The sequence below is a fragment of the Aquila chrysaetos genome, chromosome 13 (assembly GCF_900496995.4).
Source record: "Aquila chrysaetos chrysaetos chromosome 13, bAquChr1.4, whole genome shotgun sequence".
In the NCBI taxonomy this organism is placed as follows: domain Eukaryota; kingdom Metazoa; phylum Chordata; class Aves; order Accipitriformes; family Accipitridae; genus Aquila; species Aquila chrysaetos.
In genome coordinates this window covers 40,046,570-40,067,978 of record NC_044016.1, presented here as the reverse complement: position 1 = coordinate 40,067,978, position 21,409 = coordinate 40,046,570, and the positions used below count along the sequence as shown (strand labels likewise).

The following is a 21,409-nucleotide window of genomic DNA, read 5'->3' as shown; positions in this document are numbered from 1 at the left end:
TGGAGATGAATGTATTATAGTCTTGGGTTTTCGCATTACAGTTGAAGAGCAAGTTTTTTTACCAAATTTCTTTAGCTTTAATTGCAGCCATAGTAGTTTTAGTTCCAATTTCTGTTACATCTAGAGTCTCACATAGGCTTGTGTAGAGACCCCTTTTAGTCTGATCATCACAATCAACTAACATTAGCCCGGGTAGCTCAGTACATGCTGCAATGACTTCTGCTTTGATCTAAAGCAATCCATGACATAAATATTTAGCTCTTCATGACCTTTAGCACTTAAGTAAGGTATAACTTCATGCCTTCAAAACATTCTTGGAACATTACCTCCTTAATTTTCAAGAATACGAGAAAAGTTATAGGGTTCTTGCCCAAACTGGCATCCATGTATAAACAGCAGAAGCCCAGTGACATTTCAGGCAGAAAAGCATGAATTCATCCAGGAGACTGTGCACACAGTAGTATATTTTGTTCTCCTTGGGCAGCACAATTCCCAATAACTGCAAAGAAAATCTGTAATCCGAGTCTAATGCCAGTTCCAAACATCCCCCAAACCAATGCTAAAATTAAGTTATTCTGAAATCAGGGAATGAAAAAAGGGAGTTTGTTTAATTTTACCTTGCCTTTCAGTAGTTACAAAGTTACTTTTCCCACAGCATGAGGGGAAGTTGCATTGATGAAGATATAAATGGAATTAAAAAAATGAACAGCTATTGTCCAGAATTCACATGACCCCAGCAGCTGGGGGTTTAAGGAAAAAACATGTAAAAAGAGAGTAAGTATTCCTGCTTGACATAGCCTTCTCTGGTTTTGCTAATATCAAGTTGGCAGATACATAACTGCCCTCTTAAAAACTGAACCAGAATTATACAAGTGTCTTTAATGAACCTTATAATAAAAACATTACCATTCTCATCTTTTAGGAGCATGGGAATGCCATTACACTTCCGATGCTTATTGAAATGTATTCTACTGCTGATCTGGAGCCCACAGGAATCAATGGGAGTTCTTCCATTTTCAGCTCAATAGGCTGTGGGTCAATGTTTTAAATTCAATTTGAAGGAAACTAGTGTTTCAAGCAGCTTTCTCCCTCCATCTGTAGCACTGCTAAAGCTGACAGATATCAAGATGTCTAATAGAGCTGTAAACTCATCACCTAGCCTTTCACTCCATTTTCTTTTCATTTCCTGTCTAACACTTAATTCTAAATACATTACCTTCGATGCATCAAGTTGACTTTGTACGTCCATGTTTCCCTGCAAGCTGCCTAGCACACAGAATGTGTACATCCATACATATTCCTCCTTTCCTTTCAGAGAAAAATATGTAAGTTTTTCAGGCGAGAAACAGAAGACAATATAATACCGTATACGTGACACAAGACTCAGCACTTCCAGAAATTCATTAAGCCCTTACCTTGTGGCCAAGTGTATTTCTCATAAAAACACCCAATATAAATACTTGAAACAATCACGAAATTCATTATGCCCTAAACCCCACTGTTGTATTATTCACCCTCCAGTTAAAAATTTATACCTTATGTTCTAATCTGAATTGGTTTACCTTTAGCTCAGGGTTTGCATCTGAAAAGCCTGCCTTCGGATAGAAGAAACAAAAAAAACCTTTAGCAAAAGAAGGCGGCTTCTTCTCCCTCCTCCCCTCCCCCAGGCCCATGTAGGTGTTCTGATAAAATCACCTCTTAACCTCTTCTTAGACAAGCCAAATAAATTGAGCTTCTTCAGACTCAGGTTTTTTTAAACCTCAGAACAATTCCTTGAGCTCCTTCTAAGAGGCAAGATAGAGGTGAAACAGGACAAAGCATTGTTCCCTTAGTCCACTAAGGGAGAGTCACCGTGTCACACATCCAGAGAAATCATTCAAACAGTAGCTTGGCTGTGGTGTCCCAACCACAAAATAATATGTTTATTTTTTCCACCACTTTTTTTGTTGTCATTTTATTGATAAAAACTACACAAAAACTAACTGATCATAATAATTAATTAAAAAAACAAAAAACAATGTTACACATTCTCCTGTGTTTTAGAAATTGTGTCAGCCAGTGAGTTTCACCAAATACTCTTGCTTTAAAAGATTTTCCTTCTGATCCATTTCAAGCACATCATTTCCATTTTGGTTCCCAAACGTCCATTAATTTTGCTTAACAAGCACCGCTGGACTGTAAATATGAGAGTCGTTACTCCGTTGCATGTTTTCCCCTTTTTTAGAGCCCGAAAAGTAATTATAGTGTCAACAATGAAGCACAATGAAGATAGTAAAAATCAAAAGCACCCTCCATAGTGTACAGCCTGTGTCTTAAATGTACATGCACCCAAGTTTCTTTGTTTCTGCTGCATCAATTGCCAATGTCCTTTTGGTTCAACATAAGCTTTAATGCCCATGTCTGAAGTTTGAAATATTAGCGCTTGACCACTAAAAAAAAAAAAAAAACAACCAAAAAACAAACCCCCAAAAGAAAAAAGAAAATATATATCTATCTTTTGTTTGTTTAAAAAGAACAAAAATATTAAACAAATCTTTGAAGAGTAATAAACACTTAATAAGGAAACATGGCTGACCCACCCCACCCAAACCCTTGCCCTCCCCACCCCCTCTATTTTTACCTGTGGTTCTCCTTCCCTGGAACCGTGCAATGTAGAAAAATCAAATATACAAACAAAACTCTTAATCCATCCCTTTATGTAGCTAGAGTGAAATCTATTTTTTTTTTTTAATAAGAACTTGACAATCTCTCTTTAATATTTACATTGAGGAATTTGTTTGAAAGTTTAAAGCAAAGAAAATCCTGAAGTTCTCAGTGTGTACTGCAAGATAGCATTTCCACAGTCTGCGGAGTTTGCTTTATCCCCTTCCCTTTGTCTGTGTTGGAACATTTGTAACTGGAATGGTAGATTTTAGTTTCTTGCCCTGGTCTCTTCTGAGATGAAAGGTCCCCCAAAAGAACTCCCCACTCCGCCCCCTGAAGAAGTGGTCGCCATCGTTAGTTTGGTATTCTCTCAATGTAAATGGCTGGAGCAGCCGAACGCGCGATTGTAGCTATGAAGCTGTGGTCTCGACTGAGTTCCAGGTTGGTTGTCTCAGCCTGCTCCCGGGACATGGTATCGTACCCCTTATTTACATGGAGAGGCTTATGAGCTTGGCAGTATCCGATCACCGGTTGGTCGTAACTGTAATAGGGTAAAGTCTTCATGTGGTGAGGAACCTGCACCAGAGAAACAGATCAAAAGAGAAAAACATGTAAATAATGTGCGCAGTCACGCATTTGTACAGCATGTATTGCAATGCAGCCTCAAACCCACTGGGTGCTCAGCACATCCGCGGTCATTGCACAGCTCTCGCAGCAAGATAAGCCTTTGAGGCTTCTAGGTTGTCTGCAGCACATGCAGATCTCTCTTGAACAGGACTGCTGACATTCGTGACAGTCAGTGGGTCCCCACTCGTGGATGGACGTTACATCTGCTGGAAGCCTACGTAATCACAGACTCGTTCCGCCCCTTTGCAGTGTGCTGAAGCCAGATTTGAGGGGGCTACTCTCCATTTTGGTGACTATGTTTGTGGGCAGATTTTCAAAGTGGTCTTGCGTGCTGAATTCTGACCTCTTTTGGACAACCAGGCTACGAAGGGTAAACTGGAAGCTGCTGGTAATACAAACCTTTTCAAAACTGGCCCTTCTTCCAGTGCCTCAAAAGGGGCTGAGCATTTCTACAAAACTCAGACCAGCCTGAGCATGTCAAAGGACTGGAAAACCTGGCTGCCAGCATGTGTAGCTTTCAGCACAGCTGGAACACGTGTTTATTTCTTCTATGACAAAGCTGCTTGCCCAAGGTCATGATTTCCTGGGTTCTTTATCTTACAACCTCACCAAGAGAAACACTATCAAAGCGGCTCAACTGATGCTCGCTAGAGCTGAGCAGATCTACACTTTGTAAAAATGGTCATGTATTTGAAAAGTCTGCAAGATCTATCCTGAATTCCATCTTTCTTCTTTATGTAAATATTCAGAAACTGCCAGCCCCCCACCTTCTTTTTTTCCCATAAATGTTCTAATGCTTGCAAACGTTAATCCCACAAGTAAATATGATTTATGGCACAACATCAGATACAAATCTTTGCAGATAATTTTATCATCTGCAAGAGATGAGCTGATCAAGTAGAAAGAAATATGCTCTTAGGGAAAAAAACACACACTGCAGGAGATACAGGCAAGAGTTTATTCTAGCACTGCTAGAAAACCTGAGCTCATTACAGCCGGAGATATCCTACACATAATTCAATCTTGTAACAAATGCCTTTTTATTTTCCGTGCCGAACTTTAAGTGAAGTCTACAGAGCTAATTTATCACAAATTTCCACTGCACGGTGCACTTCATTCAAAAAGGTATGAAAAAAGCAAAGGCATTAAGACTAATTTTAAGTTTTGCAGGGTTGGACTTCCTCTTGCATTTGGATCTCCTCAGCAGTTAGATTCCTCCCCCTGCTTCTCTGCAGAACGCTGGAGAGATTCCAAAACTCTTCCACTAGATGGAATTCAGCTGAAAACGTCATTTTACGTGACAGCTGAATGGCAAGAATGCAGAAGACAAGCTGCTCAGTAGAATTTGATGGGACAACTGTGCTCACTTGTGGATCAAATTCAGCCACAGTGCAAGAAACTGTAACTCCCTTTGGATACAGTAATATCTATGCCAATTCGTATCAGGGCTTGAATTTGTCCTCAGCCTTTAAGGCAGCTCTTTATGATTCCATAAAAGCCAAGGACTGTTTGTGTTCTGGAGAGTTGAGAGATTGAGGTCCCGGCTTTACAGCAATAATACACAGTACATTAACCACCTGAGTCCTGTATGCAGCACTGGTTGCTTGTTTTCTCCCCTTCTCCAAACAGGAGTCAAAAGGATCAGGATCTCAACAACATCCCTAAACGGTGGGTAAACACGCTTCCTTTTCAACTATTTCTCAGTAGTTTTATAGAATCTCTCGCTTGTTTTCACTTAAAAGTTAAGTTTTCGTGTGTCTGAAATCATATTTATAAGGGTTGCTGTGCCACGTGTGTAGAGGGAAGGTGGATATTCTTTGTCAGTGTAAAAAATAAAACAAAATAGATATATCAGGCAACCCATGAGATTAAGGAGTTGCAGGTTAATACATAGAAAGCATTTCTAGGATAATGAAGCCCAGCAATGGATTTGTACCTCCCTGTTCTCAGGCCTGGCTCTTGTACTACTCTTCCTCTTCCTCTTTTGGGTGCTAGATCCCATTAAGGGAATTTAAAAAACTAACCATGTCAAATGACCATAAGAAGCATTATCCTTGAGGTACCACCAGTAAAGACTGAATGAAGAAAGGCCACCAGCCACCCCATCCCCAGTTAGTTCTTGTGATGCCTCCAGAATCGAGGTAACAACTGTACAAACAATTCAAAAAACAACCTTCCTGATCCAAGTGAAAGCCTCCAGAGGACTGTCCCCACAAAACGGAGTGTCCTTGCCTTCCCTGAAACTACTTCTCTGAAACATAACGTTGCATTTTCAGAAAGACGCGAGGGATCAGTTTTCATCTACAGTGAAGCGACCATACATGAAACCCAAGCACACAAAAGCTTTTTCAGGACACAGCCTTGACTGCAGAAACTATTGCAAATGTGGGCACAATTGTACCACCACTCAGTTTGGTGCAAGTAAAAAAGATGGAAAATACTGATGACATTGTTCACTCCAAACAAAGCTGATACTATTATATTTTTTTCTGATTCACAGATCAACAAAACATATTTAAGAGCATCTAAGTTGTTGAAAATTAATTTTGTAAGTATTTTTGCTTCAGGTTCTGAAGTAACTTCTTTTTTTGTTTCATTATTGCTATGGAACTAATACCTGAAGATACTGAGATGTGACCTTGGACAAGTCATTTTATGAGCTGGAAAATGAGAAGATTAAGTCCTGCCCCTGCTTGCCCTTGGAGACTAGAGCTCTTTGAGGCAAGGGCTGTTTGTGCAGGGACCAAAACAACACAACTCTAACCTAAGCTGGGGCCTTTCAGCTGCTATGGCCTCCTAGAGACAAAAAAGCAGATGACTAGAGTGAAAAAATCCAAACAGGTCACTAAATGCCTCACCAAATAAATACAGACTCTGGGATTCTGCCATCTCTATCTCAAGGCATTTTCCACAGCAGACACATTTTTCACTGCCTAGAAAGTGGGAGTAAGGCTGAGAATTTACCTGCCAGCAAATCAAAGGCAGGGCCAAGAAAAGAACTGGGATCCCCTAGCACGGTGTCCTTCGCTATCTCCTCCATGCCACTCTGCTGCCACTAACCACAGCCATTTATGCTACAAAATTCTTTAAATTTAGTTTTGGAAAAACTTCAACTGTAAATGAAGATAAAGAGTTGCTCGCACGGAAACACAACAGATACAAAACAAAACTCTTTCTTTCATATAATCTGTCATAACATCTGATTCAGTTCTTGGCTCTGCGTGCTCACTCACAGTTATGCTCCATGACAGCACGGTCCGGTACAGCTAGTGGAGCTCAGGGGTGGGACACAGAATGCCAAGACGTTTACCAGCAGATGATGCACGTGTCTGTTTACAGCATTTTGTGAAGAATTTCTGTTTTAATTTTGAAAACCAAAACTGCCTAATACTTACACGAAGGATGAAAACTTTTTGCAGTAGGAAAAACATAAATCAACAAGAGAAGGAACTCCAAAGTCACTGGTGTACGTGATGGACATTTTGGTTTTAATCCATGTATGGCACCAAGCAAGATTGTCTTCTGCTCTAATGCCTTACAATAAGTGATCATACTGTCTATCCACTGTTGCAGATAGTTAATTAAGTCAACGAATGAATCCGTACTCCATTATGCAATGAGCTTACTGCCTTATAAGCACTCTAAGTGTTCAGTGCGGGTTTTGGGCTAATGGGCTGGATTAGTTTGGCAGTATTGACTTCTGAAGTCCACACCTCTGTAGATCTTCACTCTAAATGTAATAAACATTGCATCTTAGCAGCCACACACTTCAAACAAAGGTTCTATTACAAGCAAAATTTACATAAATCCCCAGCTACAGGAGGAAGATTTAGCAGTGGAAATTTAAGAATGCAAATCTTCCCTTTCGCAGTCGAATTGACATTGGAGAGGTTAACAGCTCAACAGCCTTGCTGCAGCATAACAACTCCCTTCAAAACAAGCCGGACTAACTTGAGTTTACCTGAAATTCAGTGGAATTGGCCTGTATTAAAAAGGTATTCCTCAACATTCGCTGTCCCCTTTTCCTTTGACATTCAACAGTGATGTTCAGTTAAACCTTTAGTCATTCCAACATGCAAACACATGTATCCACATTCCAATTCAGGCATTTTACACTGCACTGAATTTTATCTGCAGGTTTACTTACTCATGTTAGAGATATTGGGAGGTAAATTAGCTAACTTATTCTATCGATTTCTCATTATTATTACACAAGAAAGTTGTATTAAAAACAATTAAATTATAAGAATTCAGCTTGGACTTCTTCTCATGGGTGCAGCCATTAAAACCTAGATTTTTATCAAAACATCAATAAAAATCTGTATTCTGGAACTTAAAAAGTATATCAGTAAAGATGAAACCCTACCATACAGCCACTGAACCTGGTGAGCTTTAAAGAATATTGGATAGGGGCCTAAGTGAATATCAAGTGACCTTGTTTCTAAAATACTTTGCTCTCTCTACCGCCTCTCACAGTACGTTAGACACCCTCATACACTCTTAATTGCTTGCACTGCGTCCGAACAGGACACTTCAGTCAACTTGAAATTTGGTCCTGATACGAACTCTAAGGTATGACAACTCTCTACCAAGTAATGCCAAGAGAGTTTAACAAAATAACAAGTTCTTCATACCAACTGCAACTCCTGCTTAAGTATTTTCTTCTGTGCTCACAGCAACAGACTTATTGCAGTGAAGACTCGTTGAGGATCAGACAGAGATTAACTCTCTTGTCTCACTCAGAATCACTTGCAGTTCAGCAAGATCTAATCACTAGCAGTCCCAGGCTGAAATAATTTCCTGGTAAACTGTTAAATCAAATTTTGGAAACACACGTTTTCAGAACAGATCTATTTCATGCTGGAAATATTACGAGTTTTTTCTTTATGCTCACTTTTGAAGAAAGATCTCCCACCATTCATTATCCTGCAGAGAAGGAAATTCTTTCTCGAGAAACATAAATGGCCACGGATGTCTTAAGTGACTCACTACCAGAATTATCAACAAGCAGACAGAAATGTAATATAAGAAAGGACTGACAATCCCAGCACAGTTTCTGGAGGGAAGTCCGTGGTGGGATGGAGTGCACTTTATTTTTTTCCCTGAAAGGAGAATGGTATAAGGGCACAAACTGTCACAGGATCCTCAGACAAGTAACTGCTTTGGCAAGAACCTAAAACCTGGAGCCCAGCAATAGAAGTGATGTACTTTCTGAGAACCAGACTGTTTCAGCTGTCTCAGTCTGGGTACCTTGGCTTTATACATTCTCTGTTTAGACACTGCAGTTCATATGTCTTCAGTTCTGTTGCTTCTGTTTTCAAAGAGAAGGAACACTCTGTTTTTAAAACTAAAGGCATGCTCCATTCATCCTGATGGAAAATGTGATAGGACAACCACCACTGTCTTGCAGTAGACACATTTTCCTTCTAAAAAAACAAAAATGAAGCATGAATATTCTCGGGCAGTTGAACATTATCTGGTTTCATGTTAGCTGGTACTCCATGATCCAGGTAAACTGATTTATGTGTAAATACTTGCCTAGTTAATGATTACATGATTAAATTACACGCAAGTTTAGAAGTTGTCCATATGTAGTAGAAACTCAGAGTTACAAAATATGGAAGCTATGTTTTCTCATTAGTGCTAATATTTAGTCTCAGAACACCATGACTTCATTGCTGAATTAGCATCATAGCTGTTGATAAATCAAATTCAGAGTTCATTTTAAACCCTCTCATAACTTTGAGGAAAAATAAGCAAGATATACTATCATAGCTTTACGATTAGTGAAGCACACAGCTTCACCTTAGAGATAGATTGATTAGGCACATTAGGCAGATATAGCTGGTATAAACAATTTCAGTGGATTTCACGCTGCTGAAAAATCACAGTTAACAACCCTGGAACATCCCTTTGGAGTCAGCTCAGAAAAACAGTCCTGTTCAGGAAAATGCACAATCATACACTTCCTATTAAACCCATTAAAAGGGACAAATGCAGACACTGAAGTTAGTTCAGAAATATGAATGGGTATGTGTTTTCTTCTGCTTCCAATTGGAACAAACACAAAAGTGCCTGGCTGTTTTTTAAAACAAGCCTTTTGTTCTGAAATTCATGCTTCCTAAGGTAACTCTCATATTGACAACAAAATCAAAATCTCGTTTATTAAAAAATTGAGAACTCAGAAGTTGGATTGCTCTGCTATGAGGTGGTATGAGGTTTTTATGAGTACTGTTTTTACTGCGGTTGTCTGTGTAACATCTGAGCAAATCAAGAATACTGCCAACTTGATTTTTATGTGAAGGGTCTTCAAAATCTTTAATTAGCCCAGGTTTTCTAAGAGTTACAGATCCCACTGGGAACTTTGCCTCAGGTTGGGATACCTACATTAGGCATGAAGCATTGAGCAAGAGTCTTTTGGTAGCTTGAATTGTAGGTGCAATTCCCACAATCAATTTCCTGCAATTTCATGTCCAATTTCCTCCCCGCTCCAGACAGAAACCACTTCTTTGTCTCCTCTATCTATTTCTTACCAAATCAGATTAATGGTCTGTGCAGCTCCCATGGGAGATGAGAGAGACAAGAAGGAAGAAGACTCGGTCTGTAGCTAAAGGTCCCACGCTACATGGTACTGAGCCCACTGCCCTGAAATCATTAGCATCGCGACAAGAACCACCAAGCCTGTCCCTACCAGTTTTCCCCAAGAAATCGAGGACATACTGCTAAACGTGCACAGAGGGCTGGTGTTCCACAGGGATGGGTAATACTGTCGACTCCCAATCTCTTGCACGCTTGCATACACACACATACAAACTTGCATATATGTTCTCAAGTTGAAGTGCTGCACCAAGTAAGCTTTTCTTCTAAGTAAAGCACAGTATCTCCTTTGAGTCACTTCTCTGCAGTCTTTTTTTCCTTGTCTTACGCTTATGTCTGCCGTAATAGTCCTATAAACTGATCTTATGAGCATCCTACATCCATTTAGACTTGGATCCTATTGGTCCAGCTGGAATTGTGGCTAACGCAGAGTCCTGCCAGGCACTGAACTACAGCTGCTGAATACGATTTGGACCAAACCGGACGATGCATTTAGCAGACTGCAGTTTCCTAGTCAAAACAAGCGGTGAGCAGCCAGGACAAAGACTGTTCTCCTAAGCAGAACTGAGAATTAAATCAAGGTCTTTGGAACCAAGCCTGAAGTCTTCTCAAGGATGTAGGTGTTGGGCACAGGACAGCTTCTTCAACATATGCAGTGGAAGCCTTTTCTGTATCAAAAATTAATCTGGAGATAAAAGGCTGTGGTTGGCAGGTCTCAGACCATGTCCTAGTAAAAAAAGTTGGTATCAGTGGAAATTTGGAGCCAAAATACTACAAATGACTGACAGGTGGGTCATTAATCTTACTCAATTCTTGTATTTCTGGCTGGGAAAATGGGATCCCAAAATTGACACAGACTGTCAGAAGAGAGGTCTTAGTATGAAAAACATAGAGAAACAACAGACAGGAGACACAGGGCAGAAGATAGTGCAGCCATCAGTTACTTTTGCGTGTCCTATTAAAGGTCATAAAAAGTTAACCGATAATTAATAACTACAGGGATTAAACAAACATCATTGTATTAGATATGATTATAAGCATATTAACCTAATAAATTATATGTCATGTTAATAAGAAACTTATGGATATATAGGACTATATAACACTCTACAAAATTGATTGATTTCATATAAAACAAAGTTAATTAAAATATATCTATTAATTTCTTATGTGGGATTAAAATATTCACCAAATTTTAAACCATCTCTAAGCTATGCAGGGCATGCCATAAAGACAGAATTTTATGATTCATTCAGTCATCCTTGCAGAGTGTATTTCATGTTTTAAACCCCTATATAACATCACCCTGTCAGTTCCACTGACACCGTGAACTGGATTTTAAGCTTTCCTTTCCTTCCCTACAGATAACTTCCTAATCCTTCTATCCAATCACACAAATGCCTTTCCCTTTAAAACCAAACCTCTCGATGGACTGTTTAACTAAGTGTGCTTTTCTAGAGATCAGGAGAAAAATCATGCACACCCCACTGCTCCCTCTATGGGCCGATTTGATCTTTCAATCAGTAAATGAAAAGGTTTCCCTAAAGGAAACTCCCAGAACGAAGAAAGTCTTCTAAGCCTTGTTATTGTTCCTTGGGCAAAATATTTCTTTTAAATTGCTTTATCTGTTTTTTATGGAGTATCTGCCTCCCGACAAAAAGGCCCACTGATGAAAAACTTCAAGTGAGATTCTCAGTAACCTTCGATTTTTCTGCCGTGGAGGACCGATAAAATAAACAAACTATCTAGATATTCTAATTGGAAAGCCACTAATATTGCTTTCAGTGCTATTAGGATAATTTCCTATAGAATTCAATAGGAATAGAAGCCCGGTGGTTCAGAAAAGCTTTTACATTGCTTAGGGACAGAAGATCAGTTTTTGAAAAGCGATGCAGCACGTTGTAGTAGTTACCTATCTAGACGCAAAAGAATCCCCGTGGGTGCTTCTCCATATCTTTGGGTGCCTAAATACACATACTTTCAAAAACGTAGTCTCTTCTAAGGCAACCCAGCTTCCATTAGACACTTCAAAAAGCTATATTCTCACCAGGAATTTCTGCTCCCTATGCACTGCATTAAGAGCTGCAAAGTGTAGATCATTTGTACCTAACCTATCAGGACAAGTTAAAGGTCCATCCAGCCCAGTCTCCAAGGAATCAAGAAGAAAGAGCAGAGCACAGGTCAACAATCCGGCAATAACTTCCGCAGAGCATTCTCCTGGCCTCCAACACTCCCAGCTTCAGTTAGCTTTCTAAATTGCTGGCATTTCAGGCCTGAAATCCTATGGAGCTGGACCTTCCAATGTATTTAAGAGCCTGAAGCATCCTCACAGGCCCTAGGTCCAGTCCCGCATTTGGGAAACGGAGCACATTGTGTCTGTCAAAAAAGAATTATGACAATAAAGGAAAAGGTAGAGTTGTTTTTCCATGCAGTGATCATAAAGATGGCAACCTGCTCCATCCATTACTCACAATAAATAAGTACAGTATTTAATATGAACATCTGATAATATTGCTGCCACAGTGACAAATGGAGGCACTGGAGAATGAGTGAAATAAGTCTTTGTCTCATATTAAAAAACTGCCTTTTCATTAGATCTGCCTGGAATTTATAGTGTGCAAAAGAGCTATCCAGAAATTGATGGTTTCTTTAAAGATTTTTAAATACTAAAGTTGTACAAGGATTCTGTACATCAAGAGACCAAAAATGTACATCTGGAGAAACGTAACTCAAATTGCACAATATTTTGCCCTTAAGGCATGAGTCGGTATAAAGAAGGCAACACGATGGCTTATGATTAAAACCCACACCAGTGCTAGAAGAAAGGGATACTGGGTGCCTTATCAGACCGATAAAAGAAATGGAAGTTTTTCCTTCTATGTTATCTAGTTATACTATACCCAAAAGGTTTTGGCTGGAGTCACATGACAGTCTCAACCCATTTTTGATGAAAAAAATGCTTAGAGCCACATTTATAATTGGCACTAATTCCACTTAATATGGCAATATTAAACATACAGATAGTATCCAGCCCCTGCATCCCCAAAAAGCTATAACATGACAGAGTCCTCCTCCTCCTCTGTCATAATTTAAAATTCAATGCTCAGCATTATGGCATTGACCTAAGAGAGCAGATCATTTGTTTTATTTTTCAGTCATCTCAAGACAAGTTGAAGGGGTCCTTCTTTATGGAAAATGGGTGCCAACGAAAAGAATAACTGGCAGAAAAAATAAAGAAAAAAGATGCTCACACTACTGTTGTTTCACCTGTTCTGGGGATCAGATGGTCTACATCAGGCCATCAACATCCAGAGCTGTTGATCAGGAATGTCGTTAAAAGTAGAGAAGCAAGCAAAGTGTCACAACTGTAAACTGAGCACAAGTTCAAGGAATTATTCATCTCTCCTGAGAAAACAGTGAGATAAATTCACTCCAGTGGGAGAGAAGAAGGAAACCGCTAGCACTACAGACCTTCTCGGACACGGGAGGGAGCTCCTATTATACTGAATGTCTCAGCAGGATTCTATTCATGGGAAATGACAAGATTTTAATTGCCTCCACTGTCTCCTAGCAGAGGAATCAGTGTGTACGGTGGCACAGACATACTGGCAAGAACATTAATCCAGTAGCAGAAGGGACAGCTTCTCCTCCTGATGTGCGTATGTCACTTCCATTAGCACTGATGGGAGCAGCGTGCCTACGCCGAGAGGAAACTGCAACCCCCTGATTTCCAAGAGGTACTGATATATGACTCATATTGGGGTGAGGATTTATATAATCACCATCTTCACCGAAAGGTTAAGGAACAGTCTCTGCATCTTGCAGCACCATAAGTTAAGGTCGAGTAGGGCAGAGCTAGAGGGAAATGACTATGCTAGGTTGAGGGAGAGAAAATAATTCAGGGATGAGGATGAAGAATTGGCAGGGGGGTGCCTAATTGTGGGTGACACGCTGCCTGGTGCAAAGGCTGGAGGAGCCGGTGTCAGGCCTTCTTGAAGGCAGTGGCTTTAAGTCAGGGCGGAGTGGCTGGAGCGTGCCCTGACCCTGGGAGACAGCCTGGCTCAGAAGTGATGGGGAATAAACGCTCAGCTCTTTTCCCAGCTCCTCTGCCAAACCCACTGAACGCACAAACTGTGATGGGAGAGCAAGTTAAGTCCTTAACTAGCGTGCTAAGGGGTGATGCTGTTCAGGCCAGCAGCTCCGAGGAAAATCTATCTACCTGAACCTCGGAGGCTAGCGGTCTGCCTAGCTATAAATATATTACCAGTAGGTATAGCTATGTAGTTCATCCCCGCCCACCTGTGTCAAAACAAGACACTACAGAGCAACACGAGGACTTTAATTAAAGCTCATAAAATGCCTTGAGACCCTTGGATATGATTACTACAAGTCCCCACTGGATTCCTAAAGCCTCTCTTCACTGTGACAGGGCAAGCATATTCTGCCATTGCTCATCTGTGAGTGCGTGACATGCAAAGGAGGGATGCAACAGCAGCGTCATTACTGCGTTCTGAACAGACTCCTGCAATGGCAAACAGGAAGAACAGAAAAGCAGGGTAGGGATTCGCACAGTACACAGTATTAGAAAATTAATAACAAACATGGGTTCATGCTTCAGTCATGTTCTATAGAATCTTTGTATATCAGAGATCAAGCAAGCAGAAAATTAATTCAAGACTGTCCAGCATTGCAGGCAAGGACATTTCACAATGACAGCATTATTTTTTAATACTCTACAGAAAACAAATGACTTTTTCATTCCTCTGGGCAAGTTTTATAATATGCAGGGAAATCATCAGTAAAGACCTACTCAGAATCCCTGAGAAAACTGGAAGAAAGATGGGTTAGAAAATATTCTTGGCTTAGCAATCTTTGCTGCTACAAAACCAAGCAGATCAATTCAATTACTCCATGAGAGCAAAACCAATGGAAATAATTATTGAGCAACAGTAGTTTAGAGATACTTTTAAAGCAGAAAGGAATGTCTGCATGACACTAAAAAAACCCAACCCCAAACAAACCACATGTTAAATCCTCAAAACAACCACTATCTAACATGAGAGGAGAGTGCAGCAACTACACAGAAAAAACACTGAAACACCAGAAGCTAAGGTTTAGTGGTCACCCCGTTGAGAACTGGCACGGAAACTACATGGTCAAGATGGTTAAGAAGTAGAGGAAAGGACAGATGCTTCAAGCTGTCTTTTCTCTGTGGAGATGGAAATCAGCAAGTCGTCTTAATTTTGTCCTATTTCTAAGTACCAACAGTGAGCGGCTCCAAACATAGGTTCAGGATGCAACAGCTTTGGGACTGCTCTGTGTCAAGATCACCACTCTCCCCTTTGAAACAGCTGTCAGCTGGCAAGAGCCAAAGCTGTAATTACTGGCAAACAGATTGTGATGTGTAAATCTGACCGGAAGCCTGAGACTAGCTCTGAAAAACAAAAAGTGTTCAGACACATTCAGACAAACAGAAATAAAGTGCCTTGCCTATACAGTTGAGCACTATTGAATCTAGCCAGGAGAGGGCTGTAGAGTACATGGACTTTGGTGCCTGCTTAGCTAGTTGCACTGTACAGACTATGGCATTTCAGGAAAGCCAAACAAAGCGGTCTCGTACCTATTCTGACGCAATGAACATTAATAAGCAAAAACAGTTGTTGCCCACTTGGACTGCTTCTGTGCTTAAGCACAGCAGTAGCGATGGAGTGTAAATGAAAAGCACAAGGTTCAAAGAATCCTGCTGGAAAATAAAATCTGCCCTGTGAGCTAGATTTTGAAAACCAAAGGAGCTGCTGTTAGAAATATCTGCAGCTCACGTCAACAAGAGACAGCATGCTTGAACAATCTCTCAATCAGCCAAGCACAAGCCAAATGGTTTCCAGCTACTCTGATATTTTTTAAACTTGTTCTCTTTGGGAAAGGTAATGCCAGTGTGTCAGAAGGTATCAGCAAAGAGGTAGTTCAACTTTTTTGGAGTGTAGTATTACTTTGGTGCATTACTGGCTTGGTGGAACACGGGGCTGTAACTGTTAACAACCTCCTGCAAGGGATCTTTCCCTTTGATGGGTCTGTACCAGTTGCAGCCACCTAGAATAAATACCCCATGACTAGTTCATCTGTGAGATCCAGGCAATATCATGACCTGATCCCTAACTACACAAGGTTGAAACAGATTGGGAGAAGAAATATAAAGAGATAAATAAGCCTCTCATCATCCAAAATCTGTTGTTTATTTGCAGTGCCTAGAGGCCTCGACCAAAACTGAAACCGCACTGTGGTAACCAATGCTCGTGCATTTAGTAAGAGTCCTTGCCCTGAAGAGCTTGTACTCCAGACAGGCATGACAGATGAAGGGTGGGAGAAAGGAAAACAGCAAACAAGAAAAAGATCTCTAAACTGATGCACAGATTGAGGGACAGATTTTTCCACAAGCTAAATACATGAATACAGATCTTTTATCCCTAAATGACTTCCCTCATCATGTGGCCAGTGTGACTGTGTATATATTTGTAAGCGATACAGCCCAGTATGAGCAAATCTGCAGAGCACAAGTGTTGGCGTTGAGTTCACAGTGTCCACAACATACACATTTTGGAGGATTTACATCAAACTAGCTCGAGTCTGGTCCTATAAACTCTCAGAGCAGATCCAATTTAGCCTCCTCTCAAAAGGATTCAGTCTCTGCTCTCTATGACTGCTCTGGGATGTTAACTGAAGCACATTAAGGGAGGACAGTCTCCAGTCCCATGTCAAAAGTATGATCCTGATCTGAACTAACACACCAATGTAAATACATCCTTTGGGGGCCAGGGAAGCCATTCAGCTCTCTAGTGTCCCTAGACAGCACAACAGAATTCAAACCTCCCAGTTTAAAGGTGTTTTTGACTTTGACACCATAGTTTAAGGTGATGCTACCAACCTCCATGCAAGGGGTTTGCCTACTACTACTTTTAAGAGCCTTCTTTACTTTCGTGCAGTTAATCCAAGAATAACAAAGCCTTCACAGAAATGAGCACTTGCAAAGACAGATGCTTGAGCAGGTCATGCTGGGCTTCCTTCTAGAGACAGCACAGAGGGATCTTATTGCAACCCAGAACACAAGGAGTAGAGCTCTTTGGCAAAGCCCCTCTAAATTGGAGTTGCAGCCCAAAAAACTGGCTAGGTGCTGAAGATAACCTCCGCAAGCCAGAGTCTTGCACCCATCTCTGGCAGTGCACCATGGCTGCCATCACCCTGAAGGTTGTTCAGAAACCTCTGCTCCTTTCCTGTCTCTTCACTCCAAACTAAGAAGAGAACAAAGGTGACATTGTGACTCCAGGCCACAGTCTGTGCACTTCTCTGGTGAAGAGACAGAAGGAGGAAGGGTGAAAAAAAATTATCCCACCGTAATTATCTCAATGATCTGACCTCTGTAAAAAAGAGCATAAAGCAGTGGCCATTTCTCCATGTCCTTTAACATTATACATAATTGTGTTTTTCAATCGCTAACAGAATGGGTTCATGAGATTATTGGGTATTTCAGAAGCCAAATGATCACCCATCCTCTTCACTGGTGGAATAGTTTATGTTTGGCAATCAGAAATAATTCACGATTATTGCACAATACAAGATCTACTGCATGTCTATCTTCCACAAAGTAAAACACGGATAATAATACTAATAAGCCACGATTCACAGAAAGCGTACTGCAGTCCCATCAGTGTTCACCCATCAGGGCTTTGCAACATTTTATACAGAGCATGTTTTAAGCCTGCCACATTCGTAAGTCAAATCATGGCAGCAACAAGAACAAGCGTCAGTTGTTTGCCCTTGTGCTGCACCTTTCATCCAAGGGCTCTGCAATCATTATTCAGATAAGTCTTGCGTTGCGGCTTTGAGATGAGCAGATATCATTACCTTCACTTTATATATATCTATATTTATAGACAAATAAACAGAGGTCAAAAAACTCCCCCAAGGTAATCTGGAGAGTTAAATACCTACATCAAAGGGTTTAACAAAGACTGATATCACTATTCCTACCAAAACGACAAGGAAACAGAGACAAAAGGAGTTGAAACTGTTAGCCCAACATCAGATAACTGGCTCTGGATTTTTGGTCTTTAAGATAACCCCACCTGAGAGTTGTCTCCCTATTTAACAACTAGTATCAGATCTATCTGGAAACAACCATGATCATTTATCGCACCTTAACGCACCCCTGTGGTTGCTTATTGCTATGTTCTTCAAAGAAATGGAGTGATGGGTTTTCTACATTAATTAAATATTTAGATGGAGTTTCTGGTCATTGTTTCTTACTGTTTTCTGGCACTGTTTGCCTGGTGCCTCACTTCTGCAAGCATATTCCTTCCAGCCTGTTTCTGCTCTGGTGCACCTTGCCTGTGGCCTTCGCTGAGAAGGGAAGGTTCATGACGGTGTGACTTGTACGACCCACCCCGTGGATAAGCTTTGACCGCAGCAGCTCCGGCTGTTTTCTCAGCTGTCTGTGCCAGTTGTCAGGACCCAGCAGCAGGAGAACCGGCCTTGCTGCTCATCCAGCATATTTGATATAGGTGTTACAAAGTTCCTGAATAATTCTTTCATATATTTAAGATTTGCATATTCCCCTAATCCATCAGTTTTGTACTGGACTTTTGGCGAGGGCTAATGCTAATTTACTACTTAGATACATGGCTCTATTGTGTGATATGGCCCAAATATGGTCAATCATAAGGGCCACACTGACAAAAGACTTTGGGGGGGCACACTAAAAGAGGCTTTAGAAGTCTCAGAATCTTAAAATCTGGCCCCTATGTTGCAGATCAAGGGCCATTAAATCAATTAGAGATGGTCTTCCAATTCAGGAAAGTGAAACTATTATATTGTTTCTGCAGCCCAATATATATAGCCTTTTATTTCACCTCCATTAAATTCAACTGGTTTTATCCTTTATCAAATCAATAGGACTTTCCTATAAGGCACTGTAAGCGTTCTGGTGATTGACTACTCCTTAACTACAGTCACACACAGTGCCTAGTAGAGCGGGGCTGTGATCACAGTAAGGTTTACAGCATCTGCTATAATTCACTAATAATCACAATACTTAACAGAAGGGACACAAACAACGGGGTCCTTGGGAAAACCTGAGTCCTCTGGGTGCTACCTCAGTCTAAATAATAAATACAGCCTTTTTCTTTGGCCTGTGTGTTCTCCCACTCATATAAACAAAAACAGGGGAAGGTTATTTGAGTATCTATTAGTTTCCCAGTAATTATGGTGTTCCCCTCCCTACTCTTTACGCTGAAATAAAGTACATGGACTTGCATCAAAACACAAAAGCAATCAGAAAGACCAACGTATACAGCGACTATAGCCAGCTATTCACTGCCTCAACACAATAGTCACTGCTCCGATGAAGAGCCTCAGAGCCCTCATCTCCTTGTTATAAACAAGCTACCAAGGTAAGATGAGGTACGGGGAATGATAGTAGTGCAAAGTGCTGGTTGCCAGCTGGACAATGGTTGACATGGTTACCCTTTTCCTTTTTGTACTACAGGTATGTAGTAAGTTCAGCTTCAAAACCTTACTATAATATAACACAATGCAATGCAGTCTCTTCCTATTACCATGGAAGAAAAGAATGTGCCATTGACAGACTTCTGTGCCCTTTTAAAGCAGAACAGCCCTGACATCAAAGCTCACAGCACTCCTCTGCAATAGTTATTCACCGTGTCTTTGTGGTCAGGAACTAAAATATTTTTATGAAGTTCTAAGGGAAAAAATTATCTCCTGAAAATGAGTCTCTTGTAGTTAAGTGCTGCAAATAATGAACAGCTGCACTGTTTCCTTTGGAAGGTGAAACGAAGGAAATGCAGTCTTAATGTGCATTTAAAGCAGGAACGGGTCAGTCTCCAAGATGTTTATTGGGCATAATGGAAACATTCAGTTGTCAAAGGAAACATTAAAAAAAAAATTGACAGAGTTAGGTAGGATGCATTATTTAAACACATATTTATCTATCAGAAAGAAAACAGCTGCAGATTAGAGGGGAGTGTGACCAACCATGGCTCAATTGTAGCCTCCACCATATGGTTTTTGTCTGACAAATCAGGGGACTATCTTTTTTTTTTCCCCCTTCCCTTTTGCAAGTGGGGCCTAGGTATCACAATACAAAAGGAAAACAATAAAGTACATATATCCTCACAAAATGTCCTTTCGTTGAGGGTTCTGCTGCCACTCATTGACATAAATGACAGTTCTCTCAGCTTACCTGATGCAGTGTGAATTTGTACACTAACGGCACGATGACAGTTCTTGCGCTCAGACTCTGCTGAAAGACTGACATTCAGTCCCTTCAATCCTGTTATCCTTCAACCTTCTTTTAGAAAGAGTGGTCTTCATCCTTTTCCTTCAATATCAAGCTAGTAGGTATTTAATTCCAAAACCCTTGGTTTCCAAGTAATTTCTACAGACTTCAGCAACAGCATGCTCCACCTAGCCTGCTCTACATATATTAATGCTCCGACATTTTTTTTTCTACATGGGTCACCCAAGATAGTCTGGGGAAAAAAACCCAACACTCAAACCATACTGCAACCTAAGCCTACTTTTTTTAAACAGAATAAAATATTAATAACTTATGTTCCCTTTGTGATATATGCAGTTGCTAAAACTGTATGAATTTGGGGGAGAAAAGTTTACAACACCACAAAATAATAAGCATTAGAAGTTGACACAAATTTAGGACAGAAGAAAACTGAAGGACCTGCATGCATAAAACACTTGACTGGTCTTCCAAGCGTTTTCAGACAGACTCTATTACTGCAGGCTAAATACTACACAAACCTTCGGATAAACAAGTGCACTAGGTAGAACCTACAGGAAGACAAATATCTGGCTGTACACCAAGGGAGGGAAGGGACAGTTAACCATTAACCACTACTTACTCATGCATATCCATGGAATTGCCTAGCTTGTTGGAATCATGGTTGCTTTGGTATGAAACACTGTTCCAATCAAGCTCAGAAAAGATGCTGGATATGGCGCCCATAGGACAGCAGCTGCCACATTGGAGCTCTGATCCCAGTTTGAGACCGTGAGGAGCTCGGGTAATACAAAACAATTAATTCTGGTCCTGCTGAAGACTAATAGGACCTTTGCAATCGATGTGGTTGGCTGCAGGATGCCCTCTCAGGCAAGAAAGAAGAACAAATTACTTTCCCTTTCCTTTTTGCAGAAATCAGACCTTTCAAGTAGTGGTAAATGCAATTATCAAGCCACAGTATCTTTTCTGTTCTGACAAGTTGTACTTTACTCAACCCAGGTGTGAGGCAAGGTCCTCATTCTGCAACATCGCAACCTTCATGCTTTCCTGAACATGAATATTCATTTGATAAGCAACCTTAAGGATGGGACACAAAAGAAACTTCTCTTCCCCCGACCCACACACATCTCTCAGAAGCAAGTATTAATTGTCAATACATTTTGTATAAAATCAACAGCTGCAAAACACATTCAGGGAAAACCTTGTCCCATTCAACATTCATTGTGAAAACAAACT

The 21,409-nt window shown here is 40.6% G+C and overlaps 1 protein-coding gene across 4 annotated transcripts in view; it reads right to left on the bottom strand.

Moving 5' to 3' along the window:
* Positions 1-1,572: 1,572 nt before the first annotated feature.
* LRRTM4 (leucine rich repeat transmembrane neuronal 4) overlaps positions 1,573-21,409 on the bottom strand; it is a 342,097-nt gene continuing 322,260 nt past the window's right edge. For 2 of the 4 annotated variants that reach the window (XR_003926398.2, XR_003926399.2), the window contains 2 exons: positions 2,621-3,219; positions 1,573-1,595 (listed from right to left, as the gene is read on the bottom strand). Coding sequence is in view for 1 of the 4 variants with exons in the window: in XM_030035903.2 (XP_029891763.1) it covers positions 2,998-3,219 (222 nt within the window). In the remaining 3 variants the exon portion in view is untranslated. Of the gene's footprint in view, positions 1,596-1,888; positions 3,220-21,409 lie in introns of those variants that run through there. The other 2 variants (XM_030035903.2, XM_030035904.1) reach the window with 2 other exon arrangements.